The sequence below is a fragment of the Podarcis erhardii genome (genome assembly GCF_964252035.2).
Source record: "Podarcis erhardii genome assembly, chromosome: 7".
In the NCBI taxonomy this organism is placed as follows: Eukaryota; Metazoa; Chordata; class Lepidosauria; order Squamata; family Lacertidae; genus Podarcis; species Podarcis erhardii.
The window spans coordinates 27,369,342-27,386,874 of record NC_138511.1 but is presented as its reverse complement, the minus strand read 5'-3'; the positions used below and the strand labels follow the sequence as shown (position 1 = coordinate 27,386,874).

General features: G+C 49.7%; 1 protein-coding gene and 1 long non-coding RNA gene across 6 annotated transcripts in view; one reads left to right on the top strand and one right to left on the bottom strand.

Moving 5' to 3' along the window:
- The window catches only part of LOC309347120, an 85,027-nt gene that overhangs the window by 47,314 nt on the left and 20,180 nt on the right, over positions 1 to 17,533 (top strand). The gene's annotated exons all lie outside the window — the stretch shown is intronic.
- LOC309347644 (zinc finger and BTB domain-containing protein 40-like) lies at positions 3,045 to 17,261 on the bottom strand. 5 transcript variants are annotated; one of them, XM_081872350.1, is made up of 14 exons: positions 17,136 to 17,261; positions 14,633 to 15,378; positions 13,656 to 13,801; positions 12,726 to 12,909; positions 12,144 to 12,307; positions 11,383 to 11,554; positions 9,483 to 9,887; positions 8,642 to 8,848; positions 7,375 to 7,539; positions 6,473 to 6,687; positions 5,660 to 5,822; positions 4,924 to 5,010; positions 4,593 to 4,810; positions 3,045 to 4,202 (listed from the first exon to the last, which is right to left on the bottom strand). In XM_081872350.1, the coding sequence occupies exons 2-14, from the start codon at positions 15,327 to 15,329 to the stop codon at positions 4,089 to 4,091; spliced, it is 2,937 nt and encodes a 978-aa protein (XP_081728476.1). In that variant the 5' UTR covers positions 15,330 to 15,378; positions 17,136 to 17,261; the 3' UTR covers positions 3,045 to 4,088. The 5 variants fall into 5 exon arrangements, with proteins under 5 accessions (XP_081728476.1, XP_081728473.1, XP_081728474.1 ...); XM_081872347.1 differs by having other exon boundaries at positions 4,584 to 4,810; positions 17,136 to 17,259; XM_081872348.1 differs by lacking the exon at positions 17,136 to 17,261 and adding an exon at positions 16,776 to 17,120 and having other exon boundaries at positions 4,584 to 4,810.

Sequence of the window (17,533 nt, the reverse complement as noted above, 5' to 3'; positions counted from 1 at the left end):
TCTGGAGGGTGCCTGGTTGTCAAAAGCTCTGCTCTCAGTGCCTCTTTCTGTCTTTCCTGTCAAGCGCCACTTGCAGATTACAGGGCTGTTATAAATAATAAAGTAAACTTAAAACGATACCCCAATTTTCTGTGAAGATCCAAACTGCTTACAAATAAAGATATTAAAAATACTTCAATATATTATCAAGAATGAATTTCATGGAGGTTCACTACAGTTCTAGTGTTGATCACAACCAACCAACACCACCCCCCCGATTAGATTTTGAGTGATAGTTATTTGGATTTGCTTAAGTCCTCAGAGTATGGTATTGTTTTAAATACAGTGGTGCCTCGCAAGATGAAATTAATCCGTTCCGCGAGTCTCTTTGTCTAGCGGTTTTTTCGTCTTGCGAAGCAAGCCCATTGACGGCTTAGCGGATTAGCGCTATTAGCGGCTTTTAGCGGCTTATCAGCTTAGCAGATCAGCTGATAAGCGGCTTAGCGGCTTAGAAAAAGGGGGGGGGAGGAAAAAAACCCCGCAGGAACTCGCAAGACATTTTCGTCTTGCGAAGCAAGCCCATAGGGAAATTCGTTTTGCGAAGCGCCTCCAAAACGGAAAACCCTTTCGTCTAGCGGGTTTTCCGTCTTGTGAGGCATTCGTCTTGCGGGGCACCACTGTACTGTGGGTTGTACCCAACTAAGTCCTATCCAGAGCAGGCGCAATGAAATGGATTGATAAGGGTCTACTGAACAGGACCAGCGCTGCGATTAACCCTGTAAATCTGAGTGCTTCCTATAGCATGTGTAGCCAATGTGCTGCTTTCCAGAGTATGTTGGGTTACAACTCCTATTGTCTCTTACCAGTGGTAATGCTGGCTGCGACTGATGGGAGTTGTAGTCCAACATCTGCAGGCCATCACTTTGGATACCCCTGCCATATAGGAATGGAAAGAATACTCCAAGAATGAATGATTAAACAGTTGTTAAAGAGCAGCATCAGCCCACTCTCAAGAAAAATGACCCTGTAAAGGTAGGCTGCTCCTGGTGATTGCCACCACATAGTGAGTGTGGTATGCCGACATACCACTCAATAGCTGCTTTTACCACAAACTGTTCCATTCATATCCTCTACCCCAAAGTGGGCAAATTCCCCTTTCCTCCCTTGAGCAAATTCATCACCACCTCATGAGTGCCAATGAAAAAGCCTTGTGATGGGAGGTCACGTGACAGATCTGCGACTGCCCCTTCACACATCATGTGAAAGACCTCTATTAACCAGACCTGCATGAGGAAGTTTGATGCAAAGTCTTCCTCCATGCTTATGAATGGCATTATGTGGTCGCCAAATCCGGCTGAAGTTGTCATCAGATTTAAGAGGCTCTATGACAACAGGCTCCCATGTGGCTTGGAGTAAAATACTGTGCTTGTATCTGAAGAATAATTCCCAAGACTCAAAATATTACAGGTCAGTTAGCCTACCTGCCCTTTCAGTTAAGAAGCTGGTTTCTTACTTCTTAGGGAAAATGTCACTCTTGGGCCTTACAGTAAAACAGGATGGTTTTTACGAAAGGCTTTTGCAATAGGTAGCTCTTTCAGCCGTCAGAATTCAAGTCACAGATAAGCTGTAGGTGGCGGAAAAAACCCCTGTACACAACCTTTGTTGATCTAGGCTTGGCTTTTGATACCCTAACTGATTAACTAATTGAACAGGAATGTCCTTAACACAACGGATACATTAAACAACCAATTCTTGACCTCTGGATAGAGATAAAGGCAAGTTAATGGTCCAGGTTTCTAACCGGTTCTTCAGTACTGCTGGCAAAACACATTAGAACATTATCAAGTCATCTTTACCATATGCCTAGGCGAGATTACTAATCATGAAACAAAGCTCCAGGTATTTTAAAGCTCAGCTGTCCTCACAGTGACAAAGATCTAATAGCTTTTTAATTTTATGTCAACTTTAGAGACAGCAGTCAGGGCCCTCCATTTCTTAAGAGCACACTGGTATATGGCTGCTCCCCTAATACTACCAGCATAAAGGCAGATGACAACAACACAGAGAAGATTGTGCTCCACAGATGGAGTACTGATCTTATGTCACAAGGTGGCAGCAACACAATTTAAGAGACTACAGGCTCAAGGATAGGACTTCAGTAGTCTGGATTTCACCCCTCTATATGCAGTGGCTGGCTCTGTGTGTCTAATCTGTGCTAACCTTATATGTGAGAAGTCAATTTAGGAGCCAATCAAAGTAATTTTGTAGGTGCTACTGTTGTTCACAACCGGCAGATGGAAGGCACAGCCCAGAGGGGTGGGTTCTGCCCTGCCCCACCTTCTTTTCATTTGTTCATTCACTACATTCAGAAGTTTTTAACGTACATCCATAGCTCATCAATATCAACATTGGAAGAGTAGCAATGGCCTCCACTGAAAGGGTGGCTGGACTGGCTTTCTGACTGCCCAACACTGCACTATACGATGGTTAAAGAGCTTGGGTCAAACATGGATTCATTCAGTGCTATTTTTCTAGAAAAAGAAGTCCTGGAACTCACCATGAACACCCCCCTCCTTCTCTTAGAATGGCAATGGTGCCCACCTGAGAGGTATTGGAACTAAGTTCTGTCAAGTTCCAGCTGAAAAAAGCCCTGGAGTCATTCATTCATTGTGCAGAAGCATCAACACTGTCCAAGTCCCCACCACCACCATTCCACACGCCACTTTATGAAGGGATTTGGTGCCACATAAAAAGGTAATGGAGTCAAAGGGATAAGACAAACTGAGCACAGAATGCCTCTTCGTCCTGTGTTGTCATTTGCATAGTGTGTATTTAAAACACAAAATGTACTCCAGAGCTGTTCCTGGGTTCCCTGTTCTTTCTCTTTATTGAAAAGAAATAAAATACACTTCCAAATAAAAAATGAAACAGTAAGCCAAGCCAGGCTGAAGATGCTCACCCATGTTCAATATTTGGTAAACCCAGGCTGACTCTGAGAGGTTTTCAACAGGAACAAACGGATTCAGGATTTAGGATTATCACTAAATAACACTTGTAGCACAGACTCATACAAAACAGGAGCTCAGTTTATTCAGCCAGTTTGTTAACATCATTGTTAATGTTTGCTACATTCATATAAGTAATTTCAATACCAGTTTGTCCTTGCACACTTGAGTATGTCAGAGCTACTGATGCATATTACAAGGTCTTGCTTGCAAGCTTTTTCTAGAAACCTCAAAGCCACGTTTGCCAAAGGACTCCCTCATGAAGAATATGTTGCAGTGCAAGGGCCAGTACAGCTGCCGGGGCCCATTTGTGACAACTGCCTTGGACCCCACCCCAATCCGTTAAAAAAAAGTTCTGGTCCAAGCAGAGCAAGGTGGCTGGGACAAGCTTCACACAATCCCAAGAGTGAAACAACAGGTGGAGGGAAATTTAAAGGGCACTTTGATCCAGCTTCTCAGTGTCACAGCTGCCACCATTGCCTGGTATGTCAACCAGGACCCACCAATGAATGGCCTACCAGAGGGAAGTTTATCCAGAGACCCCTCAAGCCTCAAGATGGTCCTAGATGGAGCTCATGGACTGCAGGATGGGCAGCTGTTTTCTTAGGAGTAGGTTGGGTAGGGGTTCTTGTCCTCAACCACCTGCCCACATGGCAAGGCTGCCATGCTCCTGCCATTTGCTTTGCCACTCTCTATTTGGATCACCATGTTCCCCTACGCCTGCTTCCAGGAGCAGAAAAATGTGGCACCCAGGCCCTTGGGCAGCCCTCAGGCAGCTCCCCTATTCATCTCATAAATGACCTAGCGCACCCAGAAGGGAAGGAAGCCTAAAAAAGGGCACAGCCAGGTGGAGAACAGAACCACGCAGCCTCCTACGATGCCCAGAAGGGAGAGTCTGCCTTTCAATGGGCACATCTGATCCAAACCTTTCCATCCTGGACACCCTGTTTTTTTAGGATTGCTTTCAACCCTGCTGTGCCTTGCTCCACGGCAAATGTTCAAGCAGGTTCCAGCCCAACAAAAACACAGGCTGGCACAGGCTATCCCTCTCCCCATCTCACATCGTCATGACTTTTTCATCCAGGAAGTCTTCCGAATTCACCATCACCAGCTGTGCTCCACTTTGGTGCCCTGTACTTCTGGCAACGTCAGAAACACCTGAGCGTCAGCAAATTCCGGCTCTGCCACGGTGACCACAGGCTCAGGTGTCTGAAGCACCTGATAAGGAAAGCACATGGATGTCACTGCTTCAGCTGGGCAGAAGAGTATGCTGGACGTTCACTTTGCGGGCAGGTAGCCACTCACACTCAACCTCGCTTTCCTCCTCACAGTATAACGGGGAGTGGGTGAAGTTGAGGCAACTTCAAGTTGGCATCAGAAGAAAAGGGGCAACACTGTTTATATCCAGACTGGGGAACTGGATCTGACTGGTTGGCAGTCAACTGGGCCCATGGACTGGAGGTTCCCCACATCTGGCCTATATCGTAACACACCAGGAAAAACTTTGTCCTTCCTGATGGGATGACACAGAACAGGGGCCCAGATGAAGGACCGGGAAAGGGTCAGCGTAACATCCCTGAAGGGAAAGGTATCACTGACCTGCACTACCTGGGCCATCGGAACTTGTGAACTGGCAACCACCACCTTTGGGTGCTCAGCACCACAGTGCTGCTCCAGCTGCTCTTGTCCAGGGAAGACCTCCTCGCAGAATGTGCAGACCAAGGAAGGCTCCGAAGGGCTGGTGTGTTTGGTGGCCAGGTGCTGCTGCAGTGCCCCCTGGAGGTGGAAAGAGGCTGAGCAGTGTGGGCAGTGGAGGGGCTGAGACCCTAAAAGGGAGAGAGAGAGAGAGAGAGAGAGAGAGAATGCAGTCATGAGTAGGCAGGGAAGTGGGAACTTCCTGGGAGAGGGGCAACAAGGGGCAAATTAGGGGGACACTCACCCGAGTGCTGGCTTTTCTCATGGGCCTGCAGCAAAGCGACCGAAGGGAAGAGTCTCTTGCACTTCTCACACTCATGGAATGTCACTTCTAAAGAAAAGCCATGAAACCCCCGGTGGGTAGTTTATCAAAATGAGGGTTCAGCTACAGACCAGATATCCACTGACCTTCACCCAGCCCCCTGCTCAGGAGAAGGGCTTGCAAAGCCTTTTTGGGTGGCTCCTCTAATGCATTCTCCAGCCAACACAGCCTCACAAAGAGCCTACGGTAAGCCACCCACCTCAGTAGAGTGGATCCCTCTCCCCTAAAACCTGGCTGTTGTGGGATCTGCCAGGCTCCTGACACTTCTCCCCTCAATCCAAAACCACTGCTTAAAAGGTGAAGTGTGAAGACAGCATGCACCCAAACCCCACCAAACTATAACATGGAATGGAGGTTTTGTGGAGGTCCAACAGTTCCTAGGAAGAGAGTGGTGGATTCCATATATCTCCACACCCCCAGAGGAAGTCTACCTCTGAACACGATGCCGGGGGAGGGCAGGGACCACCCTGCTTTTGACTTTGCCAGGAACAATGGTAGAGAAAGACAGGCTGCCGAATGAACTGGACCTTGGTCTGATCCCACAAAGTTCACCTAACAGCCAGTGCTGAGCTGCAGGCCCCGTGCCAAATGTCAAGACCTGTGGGGCACCAAAAGCAGAAGGCACCAAGGTGGCACCTTTGCCCTCCGAGTCCTTTACCTGCATGCTCTTCCTTGGTGTGTCTCCTGTGGGCTGCAGTGCTGGAAAAGGTCTTATCGCAGGAGCTGCACTGCAGCGAAGAGAACTTGGAGGACCGGTGGTTCTGAGCAGCAAAGATGTCCGGATGGTGAGTCCGATTGTGGTACCACAGCCCTGACAATTGCTGGAGGGGGCAAATCCATTCTGGTTATCACAACGCACACACAGAGGGGCTTGGGCTGCAGGTTCAAAGCCTTGACTCTGGAATTCACATTGACTATAGGGATCCCCACCCCCAAGGTAGACAATGGCTTCTGTCTCCAAAGGAAACACTGCCACATCATTCCCTTGGCTGTTGCTACCCCACATGCCCTCAATTGCATTTTCTATCTATCCACAAAGGGAGGTCAATGGATGCCCAAAGCAGAGCCTGATCTTCAGTGGAGGCAAGTCTTTGGAAGAAGTCCAAGTAAGACTTCCCTGGTGTTCCTTCTCTGCCATCCCTGGGTGCAAAGGAGTGACCAAGTCAGAATCTGATTGCCTCTTGTAAACACAGTCTTTGGAACCAATGGGCTGGTTTTATTTGGTATTTTATTGTTACGAAGTCACCTTTGACTGATTTTTATTGTAAAACGCCTTGTGCGAAATATAGCTTTTTACCATGTACAAAAAGACAAAATGTCCATTTAGAATTCAGTACTTTTGAATTCCCAGAGACTCAGGGGAAGCAATGCAAGTTTTGTGTGTGTGTGCGAGGGAGAGGTGAGACCTAAGAATGGCAAAAGGGAGGGATGGTTGTCCTGTTGGCCACTGCTTCTGCCAAAGCAGACCCACCTGATAAGCTTTGTTGCAGATCTGGCAGCTGAAAGGTTTCCCCCCGACGTGGGTGACCACGTGGCGCTCCAGCAGGGACGGTGCACTGAAAACCTTCCCACAGGTTGGGCATGGGTGGTACTCCCTGGAGTGGGCTGCATGGATGTGCTTCTGGTGCTCCTGCAGGGTGGGGAAGCTCATCTGGCACTTCTGGCAGTCATAGGGGTCGTCAATGTCTGAGTCCCCATGTGGAGGGGAGGGCAGGAAGGTGGGGTGAGGAAACAACGAGTTCACATGCAGAGGGTTCAGCAGGAGCAGAAGGACAAAACAGGATCTGGTTACAATTACACAACTGTTTCCCCTCAGATTATGACTGCCCTACCCTCAGGAGAGACTTTGCTCCCAACCAGGACCACATTCAGTCTTAGCTAGGTGCTCCTCATGATTCCAGCCTTGCTGGCAGAGCCCAAGCCCTTGACTATACCCTACTGTGTGGGACTTTTAGGCAGAGACACAGAAGAACAGCTGCCACCAACAGCAGACCTCCAGCTCCTGGAAGGACAGTTGGGGTCACCCTACCTCAAGGGCTCAGCACTGCCTCCTTCTCCAAAGCAGAACCACATGCAAGAGTGTAAACTTGAGAGCAAGAACTCTCAGATTACTCAGCATTATTAAAAAAATCTCTAAATAATAATAATGATGAGCAACTCCTCTAGATCTCTGGCACTAGTCCAGGAAGGGGATGCCCTCACAATAAGAGGAAGAGCAGGGGGCATCCTGCAACTGCTTCCTTCCAGGGTGTGTCTGCAGCACTTTTAAGTGCATGAGCAGTAAATGGCAAAACTTACAAAGCCAGGGAGGGCGGGAAGCTGTTGCTGTCATTATTTGTTGTCATTTATTATTATGAAGCTCAAGGCACTCACTGTGAAAGGTGTGCAGGTGTATGGAGAGACCGTTGGCTTGGCGGAAGCCTTTCCCACATTCCCGGCAGACGTAGGGTTTGTCACCTGTGTGGGTGCGCACGTGGCGGGACAGCTCAATGGACTGCGCGAAGACGGCGGCACAGTACTGGCAAGCGTACATCTTCCCTGCCAAGAGAGCCAATGCAGTGTGTTGGTATGAGGGCTAATATTATGGCACTGAGCCTAAGCATGGAAGGACTGGCATGCTAGAAGGACCATCATCAGCTTTCCAGAATACCCAAGCAGTGCCTGGTCTCGCAGCAGTGTTAGAAAATCAGATGTATAAGCTAGGCGTCAAATAACTCCTTAAACCAAGGTTGCAGCTGCCAAAATGAAATGTCTAGTTGCCACTAATTGATTCTCAGTTAAACATCCAGCTAGTTCAGATGACAATCTCGAGGCAGGTTAAGAGCTTGGTGACCTTAAAGATGAAAAGTCACTTGACCCAGAGACAGGCCTATTCTGACCTGTTTTTCTTAATGGTGACTGCTCCTGCTCAGGCTGTGCAGAAAAAGTATTTGGGTTCCTGAAATTCTTTCCAATTGTGCTGATAAAATATTACCAACAGAATTCTACAGGATGGGTGAGGTATGAGTGTGTGAAAACATTCTAGATCCAATGACCCCCAGGCATGCACCTCTGGACGGTGGAGGTGTCAGATGCCATCCTGACACCCAGGCATCTTCACCTGGTCAAAAGTGTTCAAAAGCCAGATGCAAAATGTGCCTGGCTAATCTCAAACACTGTCTCAGAGTGACAGGGATCAGCTGGAAAAGACAGCAAGAGGAGCCAAAAAAGGTGGCTGAGGGACAGAGGGCAGCAACCCACTTTGGGGTCTTCAAAGCTGTGATGAGGTCAGTCTCTTCCCTGTGGCTGGGTAGCCCCACAAGGGAAGCACTCATACGTCCCAACTTTCAGTACCCAGCAGCCTGTAAAGTTTTGGCTCCTCCACACAGTGGGGCTCAGTGCTGCTTGCCAAGGTGCCTTTCCCTGACTCCCAGCCCTGCTGTGCAGCAGCACATCATAGCCCAACCCCTGCTCTACTGGGGGGCCTTGGCACATTTCGGCAGTGTGGCACATTTCGGCAGTGGGCTGCGTGAGATGCAGCCTCTGGGTGTGCAGGGGGAAATGACATGTGTCAGCAGGGCCCCCGGTTCTTTGCTAGCTTCCCTGACTCCTGTCAAGTTGCTGAGGTCAGAGGCTGACCTGGAGGGGCGCCTAGCCTCACCTTTGGCGTGCTTCTTCTTAGTATGGTAGGCGAGAGCTGAAGCCTGGGCGAAGCTCATCAGGCAGTGCTTGCAAGCGAAGGGCTGGTCACCCGTGTGCAGGCGCTGGTGATTCTTGAGCGTGGAGTTGGCCGCAAACTTGGCGCCGCACTCTTCGCAGGAAAAGGGCTTCTCGTCAAAGTGCTCCGTCAGCTTGTGGTACTGCATCCCTGAGGGGAGGCATGGAGGGAGAAGGAAACAGCAGCAGGTGGGGCAGGAAGCCTTCAGCTCCCCAGCACACCATGTGCAGCCTTTTCAGATCAGCTTCTCGAGGGACACAGAGCTGCTCACCACCGCCTGCTCAAACTGGGCCTGGGCTGCAGCGGAGGGGATTCACGCTGGGAAAAGTCCCTGCTGTGGGAAGGGCCCTCTCTCAAGCTTTTCTTGGGCATGGAAATGAAGTGGCATTCACTCGCACAACCCAGAGAAAGTCATCTAGACTGGGCTAAGCAGAGTGGGAGGAGCAAGGCTTCTTCTCCAGCCTCAAGGCTTTGAAATGGACTGCCAAGCCTGCTCCCTCTGCCTCAGCCAGGCTCAGCAGGCATCTGGATCTAGAGCAGGGTTTCTCAAACTTGGGTCGCCAGCTGCTTTTGGACTACAATTCCCATCACTCCTGGCCACTGGTCCAGATAGCTAGGGATGAAGGGAGTCCAAAAACAGCTGGAGACCCAAGTTTGAGAAACCCCAATCTAGAGGATGACTGGACCTCTGGGGTTTTACTTCGGAATGCAGAGAGGGCCTGACTGTAAATGGAGAGATAAAAGGGAAGCCGGCAGCTCACAGCAGCCATGCAGCTGGCCATACCTGATGTGTGTGCAAACTCCCGCCCACAAATGTCGCAGGCCACGGGGAGGCGGGGCTTCTTGGGCTTCTTCTTCCGGAGGGAGGAGCCTAGCTTGCCGTGAGCCTCCGCCTGGTGCTTCTCCAGTTCTGCCTTGGAGGCCTTTGCCTCGCCACACACTGGGCACTGCGCCGGCTTCTGGTGGGCCACCCGGCAGCGCTTCTCGTGCACCTTCAGGCGGCAGTAGAAGCGAAAGCTCTTCCCGCAAGCCTTGCAGGCAAAGCTCTTTGGGGAGGCGGCTCCCTTGAGGGCCTCTGGGCTTCGGCCCCCCTTTGGCTCCGCTTTGCCCACCGCTTCAACCTGAGACATGCTGTTCACCTTCCATTTCCAGACACTGGCCTTCCCTCCGTCGACAGCTGTCAAGAGCCCTGTGGAAGAACAAAAGGAAACAGTTGTTCTAAGGCATGTGGACCATGGCTTCAGGGCCATCAGCAGGAGCAAAAAATATCTGAAGAACAATATCCTGAGCACAGCTTCCAGAGAACCTTTGTAAGGGTGAAGTTTCTAGCTTCTAGCTTACTAGTTTCTAGTAAGTGCTTCCAAGCATCAGGACAGTTTGAGAGGAATTCCCAGGAGTGGTCAGCAGTAGCAACTGCTTCAGCTTCTTATCTACCCCCTTGCCAAGCAAAACTTACACCAACTATGTAAAACAATAGGAATTCTGAAGTGCACTTGAACGGATGCAACACATTCAGGTCGCATAGCTTTAATCTTTGTAGCACCTGAGGCAAAAACCTTGTACCACTTCCCTAAAGCTACTTGGAAAGTGCAAGATAGGCTGGGCAGTGAGGATCAACTACCTCAAGGTCAGGCGGCTTGAAAGGAAGGAGAAATCCTGCAAGGACATGCCTGCACCTGAGGGGGACACTACTCTTCCCATGCACTGCACAGCTCAGCAACAGCAGAAATAGGTTTTTGCTACAAGGGTCTATATTTTGCATTGTCTTACTTTTGTTTTCGGTGTACCTGCTGTTTTTTTAAAAAAACCTTTTCCTGTTTTTCCTGTACACTGTCTTCAGATGGTTGTGTAGAAGTTGATTGATAATAATACTTAAAAACCTGAAAATCTATTCTACCTTTGATTAAGCAGGTTTCTAGGCCTTAAGTGTGCAAGGGGGGGTTGTGTCTGGTGGAATCTCTCATAAATAATAATAATAATAATAATAATAATAATAATAATAATAATAATAATAATAATTTATTATTTATACCCTACCCATGTGACTGCGTTTCCCCAGCCACTCTGGGCGGCTCCCAACAGAATATTAAAAACATGATAAAACACCAGACATTAAAAACTTCCCTAAACAGGGCCGCCTTCAGGGGACTGAGCAGGGTTTTCAGGGTTAGAGAATGCTTCCATGGACTGCACCACTCTCTCCTCCTCACCACGGCAGTAGAAGTAGAAGAAACCAGGCAAAATCAGCTGCCATGTGAAAGTGTCTTCCACACTTTCCTCTGGCTGCTCCCCACTACTGGACTCTTGGACAACAACCAGGCCTCTCATGCAACAATCCAAGACCGTAGGCCTTTGAGTGCTACCTCTACTCTGCAATGAAAGGCCTCTTCTGCTTCCATTTTCTCCAGCATCTCAGCAGCCCCCTGAAAGAAGCTGGGAGTGACTCTGGGCAGCATTCAGCCTCCTGGCTGTGGATTCCTGAACTGATGCACAGCGGGAGTCACTTTGCAGTGAGCTGCTCCCCCCACTCTCCCTTTGCCTCAAGTTCTGCCAAATTGACTGCAAAACAATGCACCTCTCAAGCATGCACACAGATGTGTATGTTGCCAATTGCAGACTGGGGCTGGGCATGTCCCCCACCACATGCCTAGAGAGTGGCATATACAAGGCAGAAAGATTCTCACCAGCTTGCTGTAGTTCCTGCATCACTGTCTGCAGGCCTGGGAATGACTCCTGAATGCTGCAGAGGAGCTGGCAGATCTGGGTGGCAGGAAGTGGCTTGTTGTTCCAGGCACTGCTCAGAGCTGCCCTCCAGGAGGTCGCAGGGGCCATCTCCTGCAGGCAAGTGCTCACCAGCTGGGAAAAGCCACAGAAGAAACACACAATGAAGAGAGTCCCCCTACCCTGCTGCATGGCAGGATTATTTGACCTCTCCACTGGGTGCCTGAGCAGGTGCAGATGCTCCCCATGTGTGGCACGGGGGACTAGATCAACCCAGAGGTCCAGCGAGTTCAGCCACATGCCTCTGGGAGCTGCCAAGCATGGACATAAAAGACAGCAGCCCTGCCCTGTCGAACCGCAGTCGTTTATTGACTCCTAAACATGCCCTGAGAGCCTATAGGGCAAGGGATGGTTTTCATGTGTAGATAATAAATAAATAACCAAAATGAAATGCAACATAGAAGCTCTGTTGAGCTACAGTGGTGGAGGACTGTTGATGATCAACTTCCTCCCTGAATGTGTCCATTTGTATCTTGTGGCAATGAATCACATAAGCTAATAATGCATTTGATAAAGAAGCACCACGTCTTTGCTAGTCATCGGGGGTGATGTTGCGATGGGGTTACGACCAAGCAGTGCAGCACACATTCACCTGGCCATTGGTTGTCTGAATCTACCCAGCAGACATCCTGCTACAGACTTAGCACACCTGAGATATACACACCTGGCATCCAGGGACAGCATCCTGAACCTCCTTGGCTGGTTTGGCCAGGTCTGCTTCTACTGGTGGCAACTGCTCTTCTAGACCAGCTCTCTGCTGGAGGGCCTCGGAAATCAGCTTGCGATGCCTCAGTAGTATTTCTGTGGCAATGCTGTCACTAGAGCCAACTATGGAAACAGGGTAGGGTGGGGTGTCAAATTACCAACTAGAGGGCTACTGCAGAGCCTCAGCTTCCCAACAGTCATGCCATTTCCCTGCCCCATTAGGTGCTCCCCATTGTGAGAAATCTTCAAACTGTCTCTTGGAGCCTGGATAACCCAGATGGGATGGTTTCAAGTCTAGACTAGAGGACATGTAGGAACAGGCCATCCTGAGCATGCAAGGAGACCAGCTGTATGCAGAAAGAGTCTATGTTGTGGGTGAAGACTCTCCTGCATGTCACAAAGACCATCTGAAGTCTTGTTGGACGAGGTGGGGGGTGGGCACCCTCTGTTCCATGATGCTGAGCGAGAGCTCAGTTGGGGCCATAGCCTGCAAAGCCTTTTCTGAACACTCACCACCGCCAAATTGTCACCCCAAGGGTACCTGTGCTGTCAGAACCAACTGCTGTAGCCACCCAACGGTCCAGTAGGAGACCCAGGCCAGGGAAAGGAGCTTTCAGGGCCCCGAGAAACTTTGACAGGGCCTCTGGGCTCAGGATCTTCTCCTCCTTGAACAGATTCTCTGCAGAGTCCCTGGGTGAGCTGCCCTCAGAGCAGTCCATGGCAGCCTGCAAGGAAAATTACACAGCTAAGCAGGAGATGCTGAGAAACGTAGTAAATGCACATGCAATACTCCCCCGCCCCCATACACACTTTGATGCAGTTTGTTGAAGCTGAAATTTTGAAACACATACACTATTTCAAGTATGTTTTGAAAATCTAACCAGGCATGTTTGGCAGTGACAGGATCTGGGCATTCCAGGAAATATTTCAGCTGGGCACCAATTCTGTGCAAAGGCACCACCGATGCTTAATAGCTATCAAGAGCAATGCAAACTGGGAAAACCTGGCCCTAACTTATCTATTTAATTCATTTATATACCACCTATTAGGGTACAAACTCTTTCAAGGTATCTTACAAAAGATATATAAATGTAATATATGATAAATATTTAAAAAAGGCAAACTGATTTAAAATAACTGACAGAAGCAGCAGCTAATGCATGAATCCAGCTTAAGACCTTGAGATCATGTAGTCCCAACTCCCTTCCAATGCAGGAATATGCAGCTGTCCCATACGGGGATCGAAGCTGCAACCTTGGTTTATCAGCACCATGCTCCAAGTAACTGAGCTATCCATCATGAAGTGAACTGGGCAACTCTGCCTACCTCCTTGACATAGAATTAAGTACTAGGCCAAATTCCTCGGCAGAAAGGAAGGAGGCATTAGTGGGAGAGGGAAGGGTGATGTGGGTAAGAAGGGAGTGGCAAAAAGACAGGGGCATGCTCCTGCCTTCCCCTTTTTCCAGTTTACCTGCTTTTCTACCCCAGAGAGGAAAGCATCATCCTCTGATGTGTCCAAGAGCCCTTGGATAGGCCTCAGCTGTGTCAAATCCTTTAGAAGCTCTTCCTTACTTTCCTGGGGCACAGCAGCTGTAGGCTTCACCTCTTCTGAGCTTCCTATGAAAAGAGGAAGCCCAGAAAGTCAAAGGGAGAAAGGCCAGTGGAAGCAGGATGATAGCAGGGGGCTACTGTCTTCCTCTTCTGAGAATTATTCACCAAGCATACTGTGCACACCAAGCATACGTAATGGATATATGTGCCCAATTGATCACTGCACTCTGCAGCAGATTTCATCTGGGAGTGCATTCCATGTTGGCATCTACTGAAGACCTCCTTTCAAAATGCCTTGTAAGTGCAGATTTTTATCCCAGCCTTTATTCATCTGGAAATTGTATTCCGTTTTTCTTTGTTACTGTTGATGCCTTGTTGCTAAATTGCTTTGGGATGTTTCATGGGAAGTGAGTCACAAATGAAACCGGCACAAATGAGTGCAAGGAAGCATTCTGGTGGGAATGTTTATGCTAAAAAACCAAAACGTCTTAATTACCTAATAGGTGCTGCTGGAGGAGTTTCTTGGGAAGAGCTTTGCTTTTCCCACCTGGGCTCCTGATTAAGATGGTGCACCTCCCTCCTCTTGCAGACAAGGGGAAAAGCATGCATGGATGCAGGCAGAAGCTCTTGGCTTTTGGCTTGCAACAGGAGCAGCAGCTCACAGCATCAAGTGATGACTTCCATGTGTGAAATAGCCATCACAGGGAAAGCACAGCAAACAAGGATGTCTACACAGAATCAAATGCAAACTTTTCAACTGAGTCAGTTCACTAATTAACCTCACAGCTGTCAGACAAACTACATACATGTATGAAACAGTCCACTGGGTAGAATTACAACAAGCAAAGTTACTCTATAGTTTATTAGGAGCAGGCAATGTCAAGGTGACACTCTCACCTGTACCTCCAACCAGGTCTTTCTCCTCTGGCAGTTTGGTGCTCTCCCATTCCTCGCAAATGCTCTGGCCACCTGGACACAGAGGGAGGAGAACTTTGGGATCCTGGCAATGAGAATCAGGAAGCTGAGTTTCCTTGTCTGAAGCTTCCTGACATGTGCTCTTTCCTTGCACTCTGGTGGTGTCCACAGAATCTGCAGAGCCAGTAGAAACCTGCTCAGGATGCAACATCACTTTGACACTGAGTTTTGCAGCATGAGAACTGTCCAAAGTGGCAACACCTTTACTAGATGCACCTCCTGCCTGAACAGAAATGTCCCTCAGCACTTCTTCTTGACTTGGAAAGCTCAGAAGGTCCCCAAGAAGGGTTTTGCAACTGACTGCCACATCAAACATCTGCAGACTGTCTGCCACAGATATGATGTTGGTGAAATTGTGCTTCCCAGGAGGCAGCTTGCCTGTATATATCATTTCTAGCAGGAGAGCAAATTCATCTGGGGCCACCACAGAAGCATCAATGGAGACTGTGTCTGTGCCATCCAGCACAGACCTGAACAACACACTGGCTGCTGCCAGCACAAGCTTGTGCGCTCGGAAATGCATTGTCCCAACCAAGATGTTACAGTCGCAGAACTGCTGTTCCCTGCAGAGTGTATGGAGCTGTTGAAGTAGTTGCTGGCTGTAGTTTGGAAGATCCATAGCTCCCTGGAAGTCTCTGCTCGTTCTGTATAGTTTTGCTCCCAATCAGCTGTACGCAGATGAGAAGAGCAGCAAATTAGTTGCGTTGACTGCACTTGTTCCCTTCCCCAAACTATCACTGTGATCAAACCTGTGGCGTTGCCACAAACAAAGGTGAACAGCCTTGGGACACTACTGCTTTCCACATGTAACACCCAACTAGACTTTGAGTAAGAAGGTATTTCCCCAAACAGGGTATTACTATTTACAGACCTCTGCTCTGCATTCTAGTTCTGTCTGCTGTGTCACACTTGCCTTCCTTCCAATCCTTCCTCAAAATCTACATTTTCTGGCTCAACCTCCTGGCTCTCATTCCTTACTGCAAACCTCAACATGTAAGGAAGCCTAGGGAGGCCATCTTAAGTGAATACAAATTGGTTTTGTTCCCCTGTCCCCGGCCTCTGCTGCTTCCCATGTGTTAAACTTCAGGCTGTAAGCTCCTTGGGGCAGGGACCTGCCCTCTTGCACTCTGTAGAGCCTGGTTTTCGGAGGTTCAAAGAGCAGTGCAATGGCATTTGAAAGCAACCTTTGCAAGAAGCCCAGTACTGCTCCAGTTTGAAAGCACATCAGTGCAAGTAGATAAACGGTACCGCTGTGGTGGAAAGGTAAACGCCGTTTCTGTGTGCTCTGGTTTCCATCACGGTGTCCCATTGCACCAGAAGTGGTTTTAGTCATGCTGGCCACTTGGCCCGGAAAGCTGTCTGTGGACAAACGGCAGCGAGATGAGAGCCACAAACCCATAGTCACCTTTGACTGGACTTAACCATCCAGGGTTTCTTTACCTTTTACTTTTACCTACTGCTTCTTAAATATCTGAAATGACATGAGTTAAAGAGAAGCATGGGCCTGTTGGGGACAGGAACTTTCAAACAGCCCAGTGCTGTTCTGTAGACCTTTGGTTTCCCACTCAAGGGAAGCTTCTTGAGGAAGGCAAAGTCCCACAAACGATGCCAGGTTACACCATGCTGGTGCCACCCATGCTTCACCCAAAGAACCCTGGAAGCTCCAGTTTGGAGAACTGCAGGTCTTTTTGAAAGGCGAACTACAGCTCCCAGGATTCTTGAAGAGAAGTCATGCGCTGGAAACATGTGATAGGCCTGAGTTTGTGGTGTGTGTCCCCCCCCCCTCCCCAGTCCCTTTCTTGTATCACAAGCCGCTCTGGGAGCTTTTTTGTAGGGGGAGGGGGACAATAATGAAAGCTCACTTCTTCAGATACACACTGAAGTGTGCATGCACACGAAAGCTCATACCTAGAACTAACTCAGTTGGTCTTTAAGGTGCTACTGGAAGGAATTTTTTTATTTTGTTTTGACCATGGCAGACCAACACGGCTACCTATCTGTAATAATGAAAGCGATGCTCCAGCCTCGAGGCATCTTTCCTCCCTCATTCCCTGCCATGTCTCACAGCCTAACAGAGCCCAACTTGGGCCGAGTGCCCTTTCAAGGGAGATGCGTGGCCGGCGGCCAGCTGCGAGGGGGCGGACGCAGAGACCCCCCGAGCGGCACCAGCCTCCCGAGGGGCTTGTCCCGGACGAGGCCTCCCACCCGGGCGCGCGCTCTCCCTCGCCCGCTCGAGCCAGGCGGCGGCCTCCCGAAGGGGCCCCAGGCCCACGCAGAAGCCAAACGCAGGGGCCTGCCTAGAGCCAGAGCAATCGTCTTCTTCGTGGCCCCCACCCTCCCCGGTCGGGTGAAGGAGAGACGAGTTGGGATACGGCGAAGAGGGCCTAAATCGGGCGCCTAGGCCGGCTGCCGTTGCCATGGTTACCTTTATTGGGAGCCGCGCGGCGGCGGACACGGGCGAAGGGGGGCGCGAGGGAGGAGGAACAATAAAGCTTCAACAAGGACGGCGTCCCTCAGCCGCTTCTCTGGCCCCGCCTCCTCCCGGGCACAGAGGCGGAAACAAGAGAAAAGTCGCGCTTCACAGGCGGGTCCCGAGGCGGGACTTCCTCTCTCGTCGCTTGTCTGTCAACGGAGGTCCTCCACCCGCCCGCCTCGCGTCAAATGTTTAACTTCTGAAGACCGGATTGGCCGCTGCGGGAAGCAACGAGGTCACGTGAACAGCCACGGCCTGCTTTGGAAGGGCGCTCGGGGCTAGGAAGGGGGAGGCCGGTCGACTACTATTCTGAATTCCCCCAATGGCTTCATTTGTTAGCACCACCCTCC

What these genes read in the sequence shown, in the direction of transcription:
- LOC309347644 (XM_081872347.1), bottom strand. Translation starts at nt 15,329, where the DNA reads ATGGATCTTCCAAACTACAGCCAGCAACTACTTCAACAGCTCCATACA. An exon ending in CACCAAGGAAGAGCATGCAG is followed by an intron (nt 5,011 to 5,659) that starts GTAAAGGACTCG and finishes GCTTTTCTTTAG; the next exon opens with AAGTGACATTCCATGAGTGT. An exon ending in TGAGAAAAGCCAGCACTCGG is followed by an intron (nt 4,811 to 4,923) that starts GTGAGTGTCCCC and finishes TCTCCCTTTTAG; the next exon opens with GGTCTCAGCCCCTCCACTGC.